The 21,147-nt window shown below is 38.2% G+C and overlaps 6 protein-coding genes across 6 annotated transcripts; 4 read left to right on the top strand and 2 right to left on the bottom strand.

Annotated features, from left to right (window-relative positions):
• Positions 1-3,812: 3,812 nt before the first annotated feature.
• LOC18011362 (transcription factor MYB72) lies at positions 3,813-4,984 on the top strand. The gene is made up of 3 exons (XM_006392498.1): positions 3,813-3,951; positions 4,076-4,205; positions 4,312-4,984. Exons 1-3 carry the CDS (start codon positions 3,813-3,815, stop codon positions 4,982-4,984), a joined length of 942 nt encoding a protein of 313 aa, XP_006392560.1.
• A 975-nt stretch (positions 4,985-5,959) lies between these two features.
• Positions 5,960-7,210, top strand: LOC18011367 (nuclear transcription factor Y subunit C-2). The gene is made up of 2 exons (XM_006392497.2): positions 5,960-6,048; positions 6,429-7,210. Exon 2 carries the CDS (start codon positions 6,461-6,463, stop codon positions 6,989-6,991), a length of 531 nt encoding a protein of 176 aa, XP_006392559.1. The 5' UTR covers positions 5,960-6,048; positions 6,429-6,460; the 3' UTR covers positions 6,992-7,210.
• A 1,208-nt stretch (positions 7,211-8,418) lies between these two features.
• LOC18011077 lies at positions 8,419-9,635 on the top strand. The gene is made up of 4 exons (XM_006392496.2): positions 8,419-8,583; positions 8,680-8,792; positions 8,932-9,007; positions 9,193-9,635. Exons 1-4 carry the CDS (start codon positions 8,529-8,531, stop codon positions 9,384-9,386), a joined length of 438 nt encoding a protein of 145 aa, XP_006392558.1. The 5' UTR covers positions 8,419-8,528; the 3' UTR covers positions 9,387-9,635.
• A 261-nt stretch (positions 9,636-9,896) lies between these two features.
• On the top strand, positions 9,897-11,928 carry LOC18010863 (ribosomal RNA large subunit methyltransferase I). Its single transcript, XM_006392495.2, has 6 exons — positions 9,897-10,287; positions 10,384-10,518; positions 10,603-10,825; positions 10,940-11,126; positions 11,235-11,419; positions 11,506-11,928. Exons 1-6 carry the CDS (start codon positions 9,902-9,904, stop codon positions 11,770-11,772), a joined length of 1,383 nt encoding a protein of 460 aa, XP_006392557.2. The 5' UTR covers positions 9,897-9,901; the 3' UTR covers positions 11,773-11,928.
• LOC18011254 (ALA-interacting subunit 3) lies at positions 11,868-14,488 on the bottom strand. Its single transcript, XM_006392494.2, has 8 exons — positions 14,217-14,488; positions 13,731-13,789; positions 13,573-13,647; positions 13,383-13,496; positions 13,204-13,274; positions 12,671-12,968; positions 12,284-12,573; positions 11,868-12,098 (listed from the first exon to the last, which is right to left on the bottom strand). The coding sequence occupies exons 1-8, from the start codon at positions 14,302-14,304 to the stop codon at positions 12,044-12,046; spliced, it is 1,050 nt and encodes a 349-aa protein (XP_006392556.1). The 5' UTR covers positions 14,305-14,488; the 3' UTR covers positions 11,868-12,043.
• Positions 14,489-15,891: 1,403 nt separating this feature from the next.
• On the bottom strand, positions 15,892-17,096 carry LOC18010545 (NAC domain-containing protein 86). The gene is made up of 3 exons (XM_006392493.2): positions 16,940-17,096; positions 16,562-16,839; positions 15,892-16,462 (listed from the first exon to the last, which is right to left on the bottom strand). Exons 1-3 carry the CDS (start codon positions 17,094-17,096, stop codon positions 15,926-15,928), a joined length of 972 nt encoding a protein of 323 aa, XP_006392555.1. The 3' UTR covers positions 15,892-15,925.
• Positions 17,097-21,147: the final 4,051 nt, after the last annotated feature.

The following is a 21,147-nucleotide window of genomic DNA, read 5'->3' as shown; positions in this document are numbered from 1 at the left end:
GAGACGATGGGTGGATGGAGATAGAGCTTGGAGAGTTCGAGACAGGATCAGAAGGTGACGAGGAGGTCGCGATGAGTCTAACCGAAGTTAAACGCTATCAATTGAAGGGTGGGATTGTAATTGATGGGATTGAAGTTAGGTGTAAACCACACCAAAAAGCGAAACTGATTAAAGATGATCAATGCCAAAAACCGATCCAATAAAAGCCACAAACTATACAAAACTAATCTCGCAAACTGTAAATCCTATCAAATCGACACAACAATAAAAAGAAGAAGCACTATCTGATAGTTTACCTCATGTCGACAAGTCCTAAGTGATGATAACCAAAAGCTTAGACTACTTAAACCCTGAATTCTCCAAGCTCTAAGTGATGATCGCTATGTTACTTTCACTTCACGAAGACGAAAAGAATACGAAAGGTCGTGGCGTGTGGGAAGAGAAGAAAGTGTTTTCCAAGTTATTTTTTTAATCAATTTTTTAGGAGCAAACGACGACGTTTTGACGTTTTGTTTTTTAATAATATGATTTCTGATGAGCTAAACGACATAGTTTATATCTTTTTCTTCTAAAACTAATGAAGCCTAAAACTAACGTAGCTGCCACATAGACCAGCGTTAACAGAATATTTAACAGAGTTATGTAGGAAATTGTTTTTAGCACAAAAAAAAGATTAAGGAAGATTTCAAATTAAATCAAATATTAAGGATGCAATTCAAATTCTCATAACGATTAAATATGTTTATGCACGGTATATAAGTTGTGGTCTAACTTTAACATTTTGGGAAAGTTTGGGTCGAAAATGACCAATTTTCCGTATCTTAGTACTAAAGTTTCAAGTTTGATGCATTCAATATGATTATATGAACACAATACGTAACAATTATAATTTCACCAAATTGTAACATGTATTACTGTATTACTGTTAATTTAAATCGAACTTATATGACTCAGTTTAAAATTAATAATTATTTGTTTGTTATTTTTTTAAGACGCTCAAAATTATGTCATCTGCTCTTATCATCCGAAAACTCGAAATCCTTATTTTTAATTTTTTTTTCTGAAGCAAATTAAAAGCACATTGCATAAGAAATCCTCATAAGAAGTTACACTAACGGATTGGACAGTCTTATTAACAGGAACAGGATTGCACTTTCTCGGAATTAAATCTTAATGATGTAAGAGGTTTGTTTCTCCTTCGCTTTGCCTTGAGCTTTGCCGATTTCAATGACTATTCTTAAGCATTGTTTCATCTATCAGTGTAAACAATATTCTGTGTAACCATTTAAAATTAAAATTATATATATATATCTCATTTTTTAAACAAAACAAAATGTTGAACTTCAAAACAAAAGTAACACATCTAAGAAAAATATCACAATTTAAACCCACCAAAAAATATATATTAGAAGCATTCATTTATTTATACTAAAAAGCTCGAGAAATCTGATAATCTCAATGTCAATCATCATAAAGTATTTGGTGGTGGATATTTGACGGACCAGATTATTTTAATCAAAACACGTGTAGAGTTGAAGGCAGGCACGTGAAGAGTTGCACAAGTACACGACGTCGCGAGGGAGAAGTGCTATACATTGCAATTACACACAAGCTCTTAATTTCCATTTTGTTTGTTTACTTCCAATATGAATTAAGTCACTACGAGTTGACCCGCTCGAACAAAAAAAATTGTTATATCTATACATATATGTGATTGCTAACCATTACAAGTTTCATGATTATGTTATTTACTTATCGTAGACCCACATGTTATGTCACGTTTTTAGACTTAACCTTGTGTCCAATCTATTTATTTTATTGATATTATATATATGTAATTATCCGTATGTTACGTACGTACAAAAGAAGAAGTACGTATGCTGATTTTGATATGGAGTTGGGAGGCATGGACTCGTACATTCACATTTTTTAGTACTTTATACTGCTAAGAAGATGACCCAATCAAAAAAAATTAGACGAGTTAAGAGACTCTCACCTATTATTTTTTTAAAAGGATTTGCTTTTTTATTAGTACAGCATGCACTAAACACTATATAAAATGACATACTTTTGTAGACGACTAGACGGGTCGATAATGCAAAATCATAGATCACTATGGGTTCTTGAACAATCTTGAATCAAAGCCTGGTGGCGTGGGTTTGAAGTCTAACCATGCCATGCCATTTGTTAATTTATGGAATATACGTACCGATATACAATATATATATATATATATATATTAATCATCTATTCAATTCAATGCTAATGCATCATAATTTATTTTTTAATGCATCATAATCATGTCATGTTTTGGAATGTACAGCTTCGTATCAAACTTTGAGTTCTAGAAGAAATCATTATGCTCATTGATCGATCATTGATATCTTAGAGCATGTACATCAGGGGATCATGAGGGGTTCATGACACAGTTTTTGAGACAAAAGATCTTAATATTAAAGAGACAGTATCATCCCGACGAACCTGAAGAGACAGTATCATCCCAAATGAAGTATCTTTATTGATCGAAAATTATAATTTTCAAATTAAAAAAAAACAAAACTAAAACCAAAAAAAAAATGTTATTCTATTTTGGTGAACCTCTCTTTTAGGGGTTTACTGATATACATGTTCTTAGAATAATAGTTTGAAAATTTCAGGAAATAGGATTTTATTATACTAGTTTAGATTCGAGAGAAGAAGCCTTAAATATACTTTTAAGTTTTATCATCATATAATTAATCTCCAGCTCATATATATAGGTTTCACTGATGTTAATTACTGAGAAGCCAAATCTCCCATAATATTAGTTTTAATCCTAGCTCTCAAAGCTGATTAGAGCTATATATATGCATTTTTTGTTTGACACTATACATATTTGAATATACACATAAAACTATATAGCATTTTACATTCTAGATACAAATTGTATATCGTTCTATCAAAGACCAAAAAAAGAGTAGACATATATAAACTCATACGTTGATGATGATGATGATGTTTATATAAAAGATGTAGGGTTGAGTACTTGAGTTGTGTAAGGAAATACTGAAAAGAGTTATAAAAAAAAAAAGTCTTAGCAAAATGTTATAGAATTCGCATCTTAACTAAATTTCAAATAATTAGTGTCGTGATTAATAAAACAGCAAAAAACCGGATTGGGAACTAATTAAAATTAAATTTTTATTCTATTTATTACTCCAATTGGTATAGCTTTTGTTTGTGGCATGGCTCTTGTGGTCTTGTTTACATGATTATTAATTATTATACACACAGAAGCAAGTATTTTATCCACTCTCAAATTTAGAATACTGAACTTTTCCTCGATCAAATCAAAATTCTAAACTCGAAAATCTTCTTGTACTATATATTAAATATTTCTAAAATTGAATAATCTTAAAAAGTAAAGATATAAATACTATTCAAGTATTTCCATGTCCATGATGCTCAAACGAATGTACATATATATTTTTAAACTCATCAATTAATGGGCTCGCATTTTATTTAATTTAATTTGTCACAAGATTATACTACACTTGTAAAATTTAAAAAGTTAAAGCGTAATCACAATGATCACTTAGATTGCCGTTTACATCCGTACGTTCCATGCTTTGGGTCTCTTTATTACGAGTGAATTGCCTAAATTAATTAGAGAGTTATATTAAATGGGGGTGGAGAATCTAATCTATAATTAATAATTTTAAAACATCTGTCGTAAGGGGTTATATCTCCGATCATATATATAGGAGCTCCTGCTAATAATCAAAACACAAGAATTGCATATATATACACACTAATAAAAAGTAGAGTGAAGAATGGGGAAAGGAAGAGCACCTTGCTGTGACAAGAGCAAAGTAAAGAGAGGGCCATGGAGCCCTCAAGAAGATCTTACTCTCATCACTTTCATTCAAAAACATGGCCATCACAACTGGCGATCTCTTCCCAAGCTTGCTGGTTAGTCTCGATCTCTCCCTATTGGAGATTCATATGGATATTGTTTCTGTAATACTCCATAGTCCATATATATATAAAGAATTAATTCGGAGTTAATTTTGATGATTAAATGAATGAATGATAGGATTGATGAGATGTGGCAAGAGTTGCCGACTGAGATGGATAAACTATTTGAGACCAGACGTGAAGCGAGGCAACTTCAGCAAAGAGGAAGAAGATGCCATCATCCACTTCCATCAAACCCTTGGAAACAAGTTTGTCTCTTATATATCCCTAGCTACCATCGATCTTCTCTTGCTTAATTTGTGATAATATTATAGCACGTAGAGATTAATTATATGTATATAAATATCTGATCAGGTGGTCAAAGATTGCGTCCTTCTTACCCGGAAGAACCGACAACGAGATCAAAAACGTGTGGAACACTCATCTCAAGAAACGACTCCCTCCCAGTTCATCTCCCTCCTCCTCATCTTCTTCATCCATTTCTTGCACTCATGATCAGACCGCAGAAGCAGATCATGACAAGAATTGTGCCATTTTTCAAGAAGACGAGAATTCAGGGGTTAATGAGAGCCAAGGCTCACCTTCTTCGTCTCATATCCACACAAATCCAGAGCTTCTTAAGGTTGATGAAGAACTCCACGATATCCAACTACTTCTCGACAATGACGACTTTGAAGATATAACCTCCGCGTTTCTTAAAACAAACGAAATGTTATATCCAGAGCAACCACTAGACTCGCTTCCTCATCACCACCAGACTCACCTTTCAACGGAGTTTCACAATGCATGGGGAGCGGCTCAAGAGGTAACCAAGCCGCAATCACATGACCATCCTCATCAACAAGATATTCCATGTGGATTAACTGAAGAAACAAATGACGGAGAATTTGACTTGTGGTCGCAGCTGGTTGAATCAAACTCGCCTACCCCTAGTCCTAGTAGTGAGGACTTCAATGAGTGGTTCAACTTCATGGACAACCAAACCTGCTTTGATGACTTTACTTTGGTCGGAGAAGTTTGTCTATGAATATATATGCATGATCATCAGAATGTATGATGAGTGTTGTCTCGACTTTTTGAGTATATTACAAATATTACTTGAAAAACGCATGCATCATATCTTCAACTATAACATCATATATGCCAAACTATATTAATCGAAATTGAGAAGAGTCATCTTTTTACGTGCATGAGAGCTCTATGATGTTGGTTCCTAATTTTCTGCTAGATTTTCACACCCAAACAAGTCTTCGTCTCTCTCCGTGGACTGGTCGCTATATATCACTCTGGGAGGCTCCACTTAAATAGGACAAACAAATGGCAGGTTGATGATGGCTAGCAATGCTTGGCTGCTTCTTCAGCCATACGTACCGAGGGAGCATCAAGTCATGTACTTTTAATTTGGATTACTTAGCCTAAATACAAACAACGCTTTGCAATGCAACAAAGAATATTATTCAATAATAAGAGCCAAATTGTATTCTACACAGCTTCCTTTTTTACTTTTTTTTTTTTTGGTTTAAATTTTAAAATTTATACCTGTCCTCTGGATTTTTCTGTTGCATACAACATATTAGGAACTAGCCATTACATGACAAGAACACAAGGCCCAAAGATAAGAAAAGAAAGCTAACTAAGCTATAAAGGAGAGCAAATACAACTAAGGTAAAATTCAATAAAATCCCCTTTTTTTTTTTCTTGGAACAACTAGCAAATCGAATAAACAGCAACAAATGAATTAGGAGTAGATCCGAGCGAGATACCTGAACAATGTCACGTGACTTCTCCACCGCATCGCGCATGGCGTCACGTGTTCGCCCAACTTTTTCCACGAAACCGTCCGATGGAAAATAATATAAGAAAATAAAAAAGAAAATTTCTGGAATAACCCAATGAAAAGCATACAGGTGGACAATGGGGGGGGCGTGCTCTCTTCAGCATTTTCGACACGTGTCTTCTGGGCGAAATGGATACCATCCGTAACGCTTCATTAAAGAAAGCAGCCGAACTCAGTAACTCGCATTCCATCTTTCTCACACTTTAACTCAACTCTTTAGGATTTCTTCAGTGACAGAGAGAGAGAGGTCAATGGTAACTCTTCTCTCTTCGATCTCTCTCCCATTGTTTATTTTTTCTTTGAATTTGTATGTTGTAAGTGCTGAGTGCTTGAGTTGAATCTGCTGAGTTGATTTCGGGCATGCATGCGCTTATTTGTCTCTGCTAATTTCTGAATTGTTTCGTATTTCTATGCTCTCTTTTTGTTTGTTTTGTTATGGGAATTTATTAAAATCGACAAATCTGTGTTTATTTTGTAACCAAATTTGCCGGTAAATCTGGTCAATGAGCTGAGAAGTGGATGCATGCATGCTCATCATCCCAATCGTGTTCATAAATAGCAAAATTAGCTCTGAGATTCTTGAGACTTGCTTGTGCTTCCCATTCCCATCTCCATCTCCCTTGTTCTGTTGCAGTTTTGATAGATTAAGAGAGTCAGCATTAATTAATGGAGCATTCAGAAGAGGGAGTGATGGAGTATGCTCCTCATCCTCCTCGTGCACAACAACAAGCCCACCACTTCCACCAGCAACAACAGCAACTCCATATGTTCTGGGCTAACCAAATGCAAGAGATCGAGCAGACCACTGATTTCAAGAACCACACCCTTCCCCTGGCTCGCATTAAGAAGATCATGAAAGCCGATGAAGATGTGCGAATGATCTCTGCGGAGGCCCCCGTCATTTTTGCCAAGGCCTGTGAGATGTTCATTCTCGAGCTCACCCTCCGTGCTTGGCTCCACACCGAGGAGAACAAGAGGAGGACCTTGCAGAAGAACGACATAGCCGCTGCCATTTCAAGGACAGACGTCTTTGATTTCTTGGTCGACATTATCCCCAGGGACGAGCTCAAAGAAGAAGGCTTAGGGGTAACCAAAGGAACCATACCAACACTCGTCGGTTCTCCGCCATACTATTACTTGCAGCAGCAGCAGCAGCAGCAGCAAGGTCTGATGCCCTGGAGCACAGGGGAACCATGATCAGCTTTATAAATACTTTTTCCTCTTTATCTTCAAGTCATAATAACACTAGTTTTGATCTGTATCCTATAAAGGCAGCTCTGCTGGGTATTGTTTAGCTTGCTCTCTTCATCCATCCTGATCCACCACAACATGGTGTATGCTTTCTTTCTTTTTTCCATTTCTAGTGTGTTCTTCTGTAATGATACATATTAATTAGTATGCTCCCCAGATGCTCTACATCTATGGTGTTCCAAGTTCCTTTTTCTCATCAGCATCAAAAGAAATAACAAGAGTAATTAATAGAGGTCACAAGACTTCATAGGGGAGACAAAAGATACAGTCTTCATGTGATTGCTACTTTACAACCATTTTCTTTTAAGCTATCAAAAGCTTGATTGATTAAGGCAAGAGAACCACTATGACGCTGGTGCTTCAATCATGTGCTTGGAGACATGGCTTCCTCAATCCTTGTGATCACAATTCTAAGAGGACTGAAAAAAAAAAAAAAAAAAAAAAAAATTCTAAGAGGACTGATTCCCACTTGGAGAGCTTCAACAACGGCCCGATGTGCTGCCTTGTGCCACTTGAGCAGATTGTAAGATTGACCACCTGGCTTGATTCTCCATACACATGTATAATCAAAAGTACGGCAATGCTTAACAATATGTACACTTGACACTTGTGCACGAAAAGTAGAAGCTTATAGACTAGGCCACATCAGATGTATGATTTTCACTAGACCTGATCCATCGGATAGCGGTGGTTCCAGAAGTACTGAGATGCTTCAGCTGCAATACCAGCAAAAAGAACCATCCTATACATAAGAGAAACTGAACCACCATTCATTCATCAGGGTTGTGAATGAGACAGAGTTAACAAGGAAAGAACAACATTGGAGGGAGGAGACAAGGGTTTGAGAACACTCTCATCTGCATTCAAACACGCATCTAAGACTTGTCAATCCCGGGATAGAAAGAGATTTCACTTCAGAGACATAGAGAAGACAAACGAGGCAATTAGGAAAATTTAGAGGTGGAGTTCAATAGACGCAAGACTATAATTCATTGGGCCGTATAATAGTAAATGAGGCCCATTTATTTCTCATTTTACAAATGAGCCCTTTACGTACTCATATTTGTGTATTTAAGTCAAAATTTAATTTTAGTTCCTATATATGGAGTATAACTTTTTATTATTATTAACACCACTCTTTTCGTCTTCTTCTTTTTTGGAAAAATCGATCGATCTATTATGAATGAGTTGTATAAAATCTTTCTTTATGTTATATTGTTATATCAACTACTCCATAGAGAGGGAAGAGAGTCTTGCGTGTGTACTAGTTTCTCAAATCAATCTCGGTGATAAGTGCTTAATTGCAAGACTAGTACTTTCATTCTGAAAATAAACTTTTGCGATAAATCAAGGACCCGAAACGAAAGTGAGGGGATGCAAGTAGACAACAAGTAAAAGAATATAGGACAAGTCGGCGGGCGTGATATCTCTCTGGCTATCTATCATCTGCATCATCTCCCTCCCGTGAAGGAAGAAGAGCCGTATGGCTATGGCGGCGTCTATTCTCCAGGCAGCTCCGCTCTCGCTCAATAACAACAGTACGCTTCCTCGACCCTTTGGGATGAAGAAACTCTGAACCTTTTTTGTACATCATGATGATTTCGTTATTAACCTAGGCTTTTGCTCGATTGTAGAAAACCCGCGGATTAAGGCGAGGGTTGAATTGCTCGGCGGAATCAAAAGGCCAAATAGAGTAAGCGTGCTTGACAGTCGAAAGCGATCTCTTTTGATATGCCACTCCGCCGTTGTAAGTCATCTTAGACCTTTGAAAAACTTCCAAATTGATCTAATTTAGGGTTAAACATTCGAGGTGCTTGTTGTGTGGAGTTTCCTTATCATTCATTTTGATCTTCTTTCTTCTTCTTCTCCGTCTTCGTTGTTTGCAGAACGCGAAATGCAGCGAAGGACAAACACAAACCGTTACTCGTGAGTCACCAACAATAACCCAGGCTCCTGTTCACTGTAAGAAGCCCACAATTTACTCCTTTGATTTGGCGGCTTTGTTCTAATCATGGCCTCAGAGGCATTTCCTAGTCTCCTCTAGATTTAGATACAAAGTCCCGGAAAGTGTTTCATTGTCTTGTCTTATCTGAACTAGTAGTTGTTCGGAGGAGGTGGTTTTAAGAGGTGGTTTGTTGGATTTGCAGCTAAGGAGAAATCACCAGACCTGGATGATGGAGGAGCCGGCTTCCCACCGCGAGATGATGGAGATGGAGGTGGAGGAGGAGGTGGTGGAGGCAACTGGTCTGGTGGCTTCTTCTTCTTTGGTTTTCTTGCCTTCTTGGGTTTATTGAAAGATAAAGAGGGCGAGGAGGATTATCGAGGGAGCCGAAGGCGATGATGAATATATTGATGATGATCATTGTGGGTCATTGGATTAGTTTTGGTGCATACAACTTGAGAGAATCACATTACAGGCAGCTACAGGTCTCATTTTGTGTATCTGCTTCCTTGAGCTGATGACTGCATATGATATGGCATTGTTTGTTCTCGTATCCAATAGATGCTCGGTATCCAAAGCTTGTTTCTACTACGTATAGATATTATAAAGACTCGAAAGATCTAGTGGAAGCTACACGGACAACATGTGCAACAACTCACTCCTAAGTAGGCTATTCTCTTTCTGCAAACAGCAACTCACACAGCCCGGTTGCACAATCTAATAGTCAAATTGACACATCTACACATTACTCGGTTGTCATTCATTACTCAGGCAGGACTAAACCCGTTTAGTACACCAAAAGTCGATCATTGATGTAGAACTATGAGTAGATCTAATAGTATCGGGCTAAAAATAAATAATAAAATAGACCCAGCCCAGCCCAATTAAAGATAGATAGCAAGTGGCCCATTGTGATGCGTGAAAAGCCTATCCACCCAAAGTTGCAGAGCGAAGAAATGGCGACGATGGCAATGGTGGCCGTGGTGGGTGTGCTCCAGCTTCCCTCCCGCCTCCTCTCTTCCTCTTCCTCTCTTCACCAAATTGCTTCTTCTTCGTCTTCGAAGGTGAATTCAGGTGTAGCTAAGGTGGTTCTGAAAAAGGGTAAGACTCAGCTCTTCAAAGACGGAAGCCCAATGGTGTACAGTGGAGCCGTAGACAGGATCATTGGAAAACCGCCCCCTCAGACCGGAGATGTTGTCATTGTCGCCGATGGCTCCGAGAATCCCATTGGTTGGGGTTTGTATAACTCCGTTTCCATGTTCTGTGTTCGCCTTATGCAGCTCCAACACGAATCCACCAGGTTTCTTTTTTTTTTTGTTTTTTTTTATGGAATACAGCTAGCTATTGTTTATTCTCTTCATATTGAATCTTGGATCTTCTTCTTGGCTTGTGATAGAGATCCTTGTTGTGCACTCAACATTGAGAAGCTTGTCGAAGCTAGAATCACTCAAGCACTTGAGCTGCGAAACAGCTTGGGACTTCCCTCGGCTACTACTAATGCTTATCGTCTTGTGAACAGTGAAGGAGATAGGTATTCAATCACTCACTCATCTTAACAGATTTTTCTGCTCCGCTCTCATAGAGTTTCATATACTTCTGTTGCTTTTATCTGCAGATTGTCTGGATTGATTGTGGATGTATTTGGAGATATAGCTGTGGTTGCATCCTCCGCTGCTTGGCTGGAAAAGTACAGGAGTCAAGTGGAGGCTTGCTTGAGATCAGTCCATGGAATTAATCATATCAACTGGAGACCGTCTCTCGATGTCCTCAAAGAAGATGGGTTTGATATATCGAGTTTGAAACAAACACAATCATCTAATCTTCCCCAGAGATTAATGGTACGGTGGGTGGTCTTGCTCTCTCTCTCTCTCTTCCTTATCTATATGATTATATGAATATGAATATGGGTGTGTAATGTGACCTGACCTGAGTGATGCTCTTTCTTCTCTCAGGTCGTGGAAAACGGCATCTCTTACGCAATCTCGCTAGAGGGACAGAAGACAGGGTTCTACACAGATCAACGTGAAAACCGTCACTTGATATCAACAATCTCTGCTGGTAAAAGAGTTCTTGATCTTTGCTGCTATAGTGGTGGATTTGCACTCAATGCAGCGAGAGGAGGTGCTACCAGTGTCGTGGGTACTCTTTATATATATATATATATATATATGTATATTGATCGTTACGACGTTATCCCTCCTACCTTTAAGCATTGCCTTGCGAATCGTCTGATCAAACACTTTTCAGGAATTGATTCATCTTCACCTGCTTTGGAGCTCGCCAGAGAGAATGTAATCCTCAACCATATGGATCCAGGGAAGGTTGTTTTCTTGAAGCAAGATTCGATAGAATTCATGAAAGGTGCTCTGTCAAGGGAAGAGACATGGGACATCGTCATCCTGGACCCTCCTAAGCTAGCTCCGCGGAAAAAGGTGACTTTGGGATTGATCAAAAATAAGAGTAGATGTTTGAGTGTTTGTTGTTACGGAAATGAGATTGCATCAAATGTGGATGCCAGGTTTTGCAAAACGCGGCAGGAATGTACAGAAATCTCAACTCGTTGGCAATGAGATTGACAAGGAGCGGAGGTCTTATGATGACATGCTCATGTTCAGGGGCGATGACGCAGAGCGGCAAGTTCTTGGGGATTCTTCAGAGCGCTGCTGCAATGGCGGGAAAGAAGATCACAGTGGTGAGGGAGGCAGGAGCTGCGTCTGATCACCCACTCGACCCATCTTACCCTCAAGGCCAATATCTCTCCAATATTCTGCTACGGGTGCTTTGATAATCTCTGTCTTTTTTTTTTTGGTTTTTGGTGTCAACAAGCATAATACCAAAATTTTTAATTACACACTACGTACCTATCTGTGTATGGTTAAAAAAATAACACAAAGATAGATAGAGATTTGGGGACAAAAGTAATATATATTTTTTGAACAACAGCAAAGTAATATAATATTTTGCAAGCAAGGGTTACGAACATGGATGGATGGATAAGATTTACACACGTAGAGTAGAGCTCTCTCTCTCTCTCTCTCTCGCCCTCTCCAAGCTTGTTAACGACCTCCAGGATTTCTATTCCATGACAAGTAGGACGGATCTCCAAGTCGCCTGAAACAAAGTACACATTTGTTACTCAGCATGACACACTGTCTAAAGATAAGTGGCTGTATGCAGAAGTATAAGTACGTCATTATTACTATATTCTCGGCAGATATAGAACAACCAGGGTTTAGCAAGTCTTGCATAGAAGCGATACAATCACGACAACAACTACATTTGAAGGATTTCCGTACCTGGGTTTCACAAGGTACATTATGGTAAATGCGAGGGCCAAAAAGAAGCAGATCCCACCAACTGTCAAGTAAGCAATGCCTAGGAAATCGTTCTTCCCACCCAGCCAACTCGTCGTCGACAAAACAAGCTTCTTCTTTCCACTGAAACTGTAAGTGTTATAGTTGTTCTGCAGCGTAACATGTATGGTGTCACCCATCTCTAGGTCAGTCTCTATCTTTCCGTAAAGTTTTCTAAATGTTGGCAATGCTGCAGTTCTCATCCACACGATAAGATCTTCTTGTTCACTGAGCTGAAAAGGGGAAGAATGATGGCCACGGTCAAGTTGCTAAGCATCATTGTGGATATCAAGGGGAACATGCAACTGATTTCTACTAGTAAGGGTTTACCGGTATATCTGGATCTAGACTGGCACCACCTGTGAGATTCCCCTTCTGAAAATTCTTGGGGAAGACTCTGTTCCCAAACTTGTGTTCCTTGTCGCTCTTCCATGCAATGCCTTTTTTGTTTACAGCTAGACGTGTGTTGTTTCTCGATAAGGTGTACGTATCATTAAAAAGACTCCAAGCAACTAGACCACATGGCACAATCGGTTGCCCACCAACATCATCCTCAGGCTTGCATGCGCTTATTTGATTCTCGTATTTTGGACTTCTCAACTGTGAATCACTTCGGCTTTTCACATACCTGTTCATAGACACCACCAAGCGGTTAGAGCTACAAAAATATTCTATGTTAGATACACACATCGGTACATGTACCCGTCTACTCCATGATATCAATGTTGATATCCATATGGAACCCACACGTCCCATTCTAGGTCTAATTCTAACACTAAGTCCTCGCAACCAATATGAATGTGACATAGCAATGCAAAAATTATATCATGCCAAGGCACAGTTTGTCAACAGGTGTTATATACCTTCGGTGATTCTGGTAGAAGTTTTCGAGCTGGTAATAAACATAGATAGGCTGCTTCATGCGCTTTGTCACCTAAGAACGCCAATGGAGAAAAAAAAGAAGAGAAAGTGAACAACAAATGCAAAGGAAACTTATCAAAATCTCAAAGAAGGAAAGAACATTGCTGCATAAGGGACTCACTCTTAGAGTTCGGTTACAAGCTTTATCTCCACCTCCTTGAATATATGCAACCTTGTTAGTCCTAGCAGGTGCCGGAATGCAATCATTATCATACCGATCGACGATCTCCACAACCTAACCCAAAAGAGAAATGAAAGACGTGAGATAGGGAAGACAATCTGATGAGTAACAATGGGTCGTTGGCACTTACATCCTGGGAAGCGAAAAGAGAGATAACTCCAAGGGGGATAAAGATGACACTGACTATCAAAAATGTCGAAATGACCTGCAGAAAGGTGAAATAAAGCGTTTCTACAGAAATCTCATGTCCGAAACAGATATTACAAACTGCTAAAAAGGGAATCTTACCCAGCCAGGCGTAAGAATGGGCTTGCAAGCTGGAAGCTCCTGTTGTGTGAACTTCGAATCTGCAAGAAATCATTTGCGAACAAAATCTCATTTTTTTTAACCATAGCTTTTGGCCAAGGTTGCCAAATCTGTTTTTTTTTTTGTTTTCTGAGAAAAAAAAACAACTTATGGTAATGGAAATTCAAAACCAAAACGATGAATTTGCTAAAAGTAATAGTGAAATTTTTTTTTTTTTGAAACTAAGTAATAGAAAATTTGAGTCAATTGAATAGTGAAGAAGAATGTCGATCGTTATCATTGAAGAAGAAAAAAAACTAAAACAGCGATCAAAATAATCGATCAGGAAGAAAAAAGTGACCTAGAGATACATTTTACACGATCAAAACAATCGAATCCAGGGAAACAAAAAAAAAAAAAGAACAATTCGATTAAGAACCAAGAGTCAACGACAAGCCAGAGAAGATGGAAAAGGAGGAGGGGGAATACACTTAGGCCGCTTAGAATTCTTCCTGGCGGCGGAAGAATCTCCCGATCCGGCGGTCGCCGCGCTGGACGACGCCGTATTGGAGCTCATCGTGGAGAAATTGACGATATATACCCTGGAGGATGTATCCGGAATCTAGGGAGAGCGAGATGGAAGGAAAAGGTGAATTTTGTCAGCGAGAAATGGGGAGGACAAAGGAAATGAAGAAAAGTGGAGAGGAAGAGAAAGAGAAAGAGGAAGATTCGTCGTCGTCAACGGAAAGCCTTTGTAAATCGTATTATTCCCTATGAATGAAATCATTCAATTCTTTGGATCAACACTATAGGTGAAAGGTTCCTTTTGGGCTTCATAATGGGCTTTATCTATTTTTTTGTTTCACGGGATTTTATTGCATGTTGCAAGAGTTTTTTTTTTTTTAAGTTGAAATGGATATCACTATTATTCTGTTAAAAATTTTTAATTACGACAAACTATTATTGGAGAAGGTCCCATCATTTTTTGGGAGTCTTGCTAATTTGCCAATCCATTGCCTATATCATCCTTCTCTTGATTGTGAAGAAAACATTAAAAGTTTGATCGAGCTTCAAGGTCGACATGGTCTCATGACTTCTCACAAATTTACTTGTGTCCTTTTGGTTGATGTTATTCTAGAAACAAACTCATCTTCAAGAAACAGATTCCAAGACCCTCTAATTAAGGATGTCAGTCTCTTAAGGCTGAGGTGAAAGAATGGTTAGATGCAACCTTTGGAGTTATAACCCACGACAACACTGTCCATGAGAATGATTAAAAGTTGGACACGACCTCCGACCCTGCTGGTATATATAATATAATGTAACTTTGATGCTGCTTTTTAATATTATTTTTTTTCTAGAGAAACACCAGCTGGTTAGATTGTTAGAGAGGAAAGAAGGGCTGCAAAATATTGCGCCTGCCTCATCGCACTTAGGTGATTCTTCATCGGCTTTGGAAGCAGAAGGGTTATCAAACAATCGTTTCTGAAGGAGATAACAGGTATCTCATTCGCATACTTAACGGAGAAGATATAAAGCTTTCGGAATCCATAATCTTTGCAAGGAAATATGGAGATGCATGGGCAAGGAAACTCATCAGACAGGTTATATTCCAAAAGTGTAAAGCGGAACTACAATGAACCTGTTCATTAATTGGCTGGCTAAAAACTCTTCTCGTGTTTATTCTTTCTACTCCAATTGTATTAACCCTCCTCCTTGCTTAACTCCTCTCTTGCATAGAGACTATGTATCTTTAACTCTTTAATTAGATTAATGAGATTGCTTTTCGTAGAAGAAAAAAAAAAAACATCTTTTTTCATTAATCTTTGATTTGGATCCTTTTCCTTCAAATATAATATAGATTAGATTACAGACAGAAACAATGAAAAAGTGTCGATTATAAATGTATGTGTAACGTAACTTCCGTTTCCTTCCTACACGACAAAACCTACCAACAATCTAAGTAGTAATAAGTACCCACACCCTTAAGATAAAGATAGAATAATCCATTGTTTAAATATTTTTTCTTTTTTTTTTTTGTGGTAGAAAAAAAAAAAAAAACTCCACAACCACAAAGCCTAGCTTAAACAATCGAGAAAGAAAACCTATATATATATATATATATATATATGAAGAGCGTATCAAAATATATAATTTGGTAATTAGTCGTTGAGACAAAGAAGTGTGAATATGAATTATCAAAGAGATGCGGGGAAGATGGTGGGAGACTTAGAGAAAGAGAAGATCTCGTCAAGTGTCCCATTCATCGAGTCTCTGCATTGAATGTCTTGTTGCTTGGAGATGTTGATTGACATGATCTCCGCCTCGTTCATAGAAAGCTGAGGGAAATCTTGGAGTTGGAGAGGAGGGTAATTAGGATGGTAGGGAAGCTGAGTCGTGTAGTTTGAAAAAAGATGATCGTCGAGAAGAGAAGATGAGAAATGAAGGGCGAAAATGGATGAGCTGTTTGCTTCGTCTAAAAGGATCCCTTGAGTGAGCTCTGAGGAGGATGTATCCGCCGATGCTATTTTAAAGCTCTCATCATCTTCTTCGCTTTCTCTTTCCATTTTCTCCTCAACATTATTCCCATCACATTTTCTCCACTTCTTCTCCTCTTCTTCCCCATCTTTTCCAACACTGGTACTCATCTCTTCTTCTTCGCATTCTCCTTGTCCTTCTTTTCTCTTTGGAATTTGTATATTCTTCTTAAACACACGGCACAGTGCATACGACTCCTGTTTTACGTCAACGACATTAGCTATCTATATCATAAATGATATGTAAACATCTGAATGAATCTTGTGCATGGGAAATGGTAATTAATCAAGAGTTACCTTGAAGGAAGAGGAGGAGGAAGAGGGAGTGTGAGCGAGGCGATATTCATGCATAACCCAATTAGTACGAAGGCCATGAGGAGCCCTTCCTCTGTAATACACGAGCGTTTTCTTCATCCCCATCTTCATCTTCTTTGATTCTACTGACCGGTCTTTCCCTGTGGCTTTCCAGTAACCAGCTCGGGTCGCACGGTTTGTCCTCGACCCATTGGGATACTTCTTATCCCTTGTGCTGTAAAAGTACCATTCCATGTCGTTCCCCGGCAAAAATGACTTCTCTGTTCCTCGTTATTCAATTGTAGCTTTAGAGGTGTATTCAAGAATCAAATTTAGAAAGAGAGACAGAGAGAGAGAGAGAAAGAGAGTATATATACGTACCAGGCAAATCCCATGGTTCGCATTTATAGAGATCAACTTCGGGGATGATCTCAAGCTCAATGGTTTGGCCGTTGACCTTCCTATCCAGATAGTACGCCACTAGCTCTTCGTCTGTTGGATGGAACCTGAAACCTGGAGGCAAACTCATCGGCGCCATTCAAAGTAGAGAGGAAGGGAGATAGAGAGAGATAGAGAGAGAGATGGTGGATTGTAGCTTCTGATGAGGGTTTACGTACGATATGTGAGGGAGACTATATATAAATAAATAAATAAAAACAGGGATCGGAGACGGTGTAGGAGATATGATATGGGAATGTGTAAAAGTATGCCATGGGATTGGCATCTTGTGAGATTAATAATTTGTCTTACTTTGGGTCGCTTTTTGGTCAGTGTTGTTAATTTGTCATATGATACTCATCATTATATATATATATATATATATATATATATATATTTTGAAATAATATAGTAAGCAAACAAGTCTGGCTTTTGAAGATTCTGTAAGTGTGAAAACTCAAGTAGGAGAGACGGAAAAGGTAAGGACTAGGGAACAAGACCCCATCAGATCCAAACTTAATTCTCACATGATGTAACTATATGTATAATATGAAAGATGTATAATATGTTACGCCACACACAAGTTACGCGTTCATAATGCATTATGGACACATAGCTCTTAACCATATTGCACTATGGTCTATGGTAATCCTGGCGACTAGCGAGACGTTAAACGTGGTTCATGATAGTGGCTCCCACTCAAGGCCCCTTGCGTTTTATTTTTTATTCTATTTTCTTCTATAATTGCTTTGAAACAAAAAGAAGGCTTTTAATGATTCAACAAATTAAGGGGGACCTACCCATCTCTTCTCAAACCAGGTCTACCTGGCGACACCTAAACACTCTTTTTCTTTTTTGGTTTGACAGTTTTAAAAAACAAAAAAACCAGAAAAAAATGAAGGGACTTGTGCTGTATGGTCTTAAGAATTGAATTTATGGAAAAAAATGAAAACAAAAGCGGAAGCATCCAAATCGCCTTTGGCTTTAGCGTTGGGAGGCTTCTTTAATCACTTTTACATATGGATTAAAGACGTTTGTTTGCCTCTTTTACATCATTACTCCCACACAATCTTTGACTCATCTCTCTCTCTCTCTCTCCCCGCCCTTCAATTTTACTAAACTCACGGTCAAATATCTTTTGCCTCGACCTTCGGCTTCGATCCAAAAGATATATAAAATAATAAAAAAGTGACATCTTCACATGTTTAATACAACTCAAACGTTTTTTTTTTTTTTTAAGTTTGTGGGTTATTTGATCAGTGTTTTAAAACGCGTTAGTTGCTCACTAGGCGCGGACGAATGTCTAACGGCTTACAACCGTATGTGCGGAAGCTTAGATTGGTGTTTATGCCAACGAGTCACTTTATATATATATATATCTATATTTCTGCTATACTAAGTTACTAACACTTGGCTTGCAAGTTGCAATAATTCCGTTGACATTTAATTTTTCCGTATTACACATTTCTTAAACAACTAATCCACAAAATTCCTACCATATGATTTAACTGAAGGAAGAAATCAAACTTTTTTTTATTGTCAACAAAAGACGTGTCAGACTGTGGTTGGTGGAAGGTTTTAATTTTTTTTCTTCTCATTTATATTTGCACTCTCTCTCAATCGACGAATCTTTCATTTAGCTTTATTTATTTTTTAAAAACCCCACTTGAGATTCTACCATTGGATGAATACAAAATTTAAAATTTTTTATGGAATTATTAATTTTCAAATTTTCAAAATTTTTATTAAATATAATGATAAGAATCCATGAGTGGTTCTTACCATTGGAGATGGAAAACGGATACGACACTAAATAATAAGATTAAAGCATTTTATCAACCCTTTCTATTTTCATTCACATGTACCAATTACTCAAATTGTTATAATTGTTTTGTTTTTTTTGAACAATTATAATTGTTTTTTTTTTTCTAGAATTTCTGTATTATATTGATACGGAGCAGATTACATATGACATAAACAAAGAGGAAGAAAGAGAAAAAAACAACCTTACACTTAAAGGGAACACCGGTTTGAACAAGACCAGGTCAAGAGCAATACACAAGCACCAACGAGATCAAGAGTCTCGAAACCACAAAGAAAGAGCATCTTCAAACCGAGGAAGATGCCGTCTAGCCGAGCACGTATTCCTTATGCCTCGGTCGATGATCTTGAGCAGGACATTGACGGGAGTTTTTATACCTTTGTAAATCCTTGCATTCCTCTCTTGCCAGATTGCATATACCATCGATTGAGTTGCTATGAGCCTCAAAAACGCCAGAGATGAGTTCCGCTGGGGAACCATGGACCAGTCGAGAAGATGATTCCAGTTACTGAATCCAATGAATGGACATAGAAGCTTCCGGGCGCACCATCTCCAGATTTCATGACTATAGTGACATCTTAAGAAAAGATGATTTCTGTTTTCACCGTAGATTTCGCAGAGATAACAAGTATCATCTTCCACTACACCCCATGATAATAGCCTTGAGAGAGTTGGCATTCTGTCAAGACAACAAAGCCACATAATGAAAGAGTGCTTCGGGACAGCCCCCGAAAACCATACTTGTGTGTGCCAAGCAACATCTTGTCTCTCTTGTCTAATCAAATTCCAGGTATCAGAGAAAATAAATGTGTTCTTGGCCTCTCCCGACCTACGGAGCCAAAGGAATTGGTCTGGAGCATGAGAAGAAGGGAGGGTCGAGGTAAGGTGACACAAAAGAAGTTCTGCATTGTCAGACCTTGCGCCTCTAAATATCCAGCCCTCCTCGGTCATAGCTTGCACTACCGTAGCATCAAGAGGGAGACCCAACAGTATGTGCCCCTCAGATCCCAAGAAGTCAACTAACCGACCAAACGGCGTCCATCTATCAAACCAAAAAGAGCAGGATTATCCATTTCCGATCGCACATGAAAGATACTTAGACACTAACGGCCTGAGCTTGAGAATTTGTTTCCACATTGAGCAGCTTCTACCATTAGGCGACAACTGCCAAAAAATTTTTCTCCTCAACTTGTTTTTTTGACACCAGACAACCCACAAAGACCCCGATGCAGAGAACAAGAGCCAGATCAACTTCAGACCATAAACCTTGTTCCATAGACCAATATTCTTTAGCCACAAGCCGCATTCGCTCTTAGGAGAACACACTTAGTTCCAATTAACCTTGGCTTGCTTTGGTATTTCAGCTGTTCTCGACCACAAAAACCTGCGACAGAGCTTATCAAGATCCTTAATACACCGCTTAGGAAGAATAAAAGCTGCACACCAGTAACCCACAATATTTTGGATAACAGAGGTTAGAAGTTGTAGTCTCCCAGCATATGATAACGGCCTAACTGTCCAAGAGCTTAACCGATCTCTGATTTTCTGGATGAGAGGTTCATTATAATTGTTTGTTCATGCTTATATTGTGATTAATTTCCAGAATAGCAAATATACGTACTAACGTATACATTAATTAGACGCAACACAGTTGTAACACTGTTAATTAAGTGATTTTTTTTTTAAAATTGTACGTAGATGTATAGTACTTATTATGAAAAAGCGGAAATAGAAATTGGTCAAGGCGGAACATAGCAATCAGGGATCATGGCTAGGGGAATCATGATGTCACATCATCTTCGCCATCAACATCAATCGCAATTCTTCTAAAAGAAAGGAAGAAAGAAAGAGAAGAAGAGTCTTGTTCAGAAAAAGTAGCATCTGATTCCCTACATGTCGGTTTCCACCTCATCTTTTTCATCTCATTTTAGTTTGTGCTGATCTCAGAAAGAAGAGCCTTTAAATAATATAATCCCTGTGTCTCCCGATTCTTACGTTCATCTCATATATATATATATTTTTTCACGCGTCTCAATATATAGCAGAATAATGAATAACGAGACCGTCTAAAACTTGTGTTGCCTTTTGCTTTTCTCCATGCATTAAATCTCGTTTTTACCCCTCTACGTTAGCCCTTATTCCCGCACATTGCCACCTTTGTCCTTGTTAAAAGTGGTCACACACTCATTACTCTTTTTAATATACTATTCATGCGGGAACACCTAGACACCTAGTGATTATTAATTAGCCATTTAAGATTAATACATTATTCAATTAGCCAAAGAAGATCTTCGTCAGTTGTAAGATTTTATTTTATTATTAACAGCTT

This window comes from Eutrema salsugineum, unplaced genomic scaffold, assembly GCF_000478725.1.
Source record: "Eutrema salsugineum unplaced genomic scaffold, Eutsalg1_0 scaffold_7, whole genome shotgun sequence".
In the NCBI taxonomy this organism is placed as follows: domain Eukaryota; kingdom Viridiplantae; phylum Streptophyta; class Magnoliopsida; order Brassicales; family Brassicaceae; genus Eutrema; species Eutrema salsugineum.
This window is presented reverse-complemented; position numbering and strand designations above follow the sequence as displayed.

Coding starts and splice junctions, on each gene's coding strand:
- LOC18011362 (XM_006392498.1), top strand. CDS start 3,813: ATGGGGAAAGGAAGAGCACCTTGCTGTGACAAGAGCAAAGTAAAGAGA. Junction 3,952..4,075: donor ATCTCTTCCCAAGCTTGCTG/GTTAGTCTCGAT, acceptor AATGAATGATAG/GATTGATGAGATGTGGCAAG. Junction 4,206..4,311: donor CATCAAACCCTTGGAAACAA/GTTTGTCTCTTA, acceptor ATATCTGATCAG/GTGGTCAAAGATTGCGTCCT.
- LOC18011367 (XM_006392497.2), top strand. CDS start 6,461: ATGGAGCATTCAGAAGAGGGAGTGATGGAGTATGCTCCTCATCCTCCT.
- LOC18011077 (XM_006392496.2), top strand. CDS start 8,529: ATGGCTATGGCGGCGTCTATTCTCCAGGCAGCTCCGCTCTCGCTCAAT. Junction 8,584..8,679: donor GCTCTCGCTCAATAACAACA/GTACGCTTCCTC, acceptor GCTCGATTGTAG/AAAACCCGCGGATTAAGGCG. Junction 9,008..9,192: donor AACCCAGGCTCCTGTTCACT/GTAAGAAGCCCA, acceptor TTGGATTTGCAG/CTAAGGAGAAATCACCAGAC.
- LOC18010863 (XM_006392495.2), top strand. CDS start 9,902: ATGCGTGAAAAGCCTATCCACCCAAAGTTGCAGAGCGAAGAAATGGCG. Junction 10,826..10,939: donor ATCTTCCCCAGAGATTAATG/GTACGGTGGGTG, acceptor TTCTTCTCTCAG/GTCGTGGAAAACGGCATCTC. Junction 11,127..11,234: donor AGGTGCTACCAGTGTCGTGG/GTACTCTTTATA, acceptor AACACTTTTCAG/GAATTGATTCATCTTCACCT.
- LOC18011254 (XM_006392494.2), bottom strand. CDS start 14,304: ATGAGCTCCAATACGGCGTCGTCCAGCGCGGCGACCGCCGGATCGGGA. Junction 12,969..13,203: donor TTCTACCAGAATCACCGAAG/GTATATAACACC, acceptor GTCTATGAACAG/GTATGTGAAAAGCCGAAGTG. Junction 12,099..12,283: donor ATGTACCTTGTGAAACCCAG/GTACGGAAATCC, acceptor ACTTTGTTTCAG/GCGACTTGGAGATCCGTCCT.
- LOC18010545 (XM_006392493.2), bottom strand. CDS start 17,096: ATGGCGCCGATGAGTTTGCCTCCAGGTTTCAGGTTCCATCCAACAGAC. Junction 16,840..16,939: donor CGAACCATGGGATTTGCCTG/GTACGTATATAT, acceptor AACGAGGAACAG/AGAAGTCATTTTTGCCGGGG. Junction 16,463..16,561: donor CCTCCTCCTCTTCCTTCAAG/GTAACTCTTGAT, acceptor GACGTAAAACAG/GAGTCGTATGCACTGTGCCG.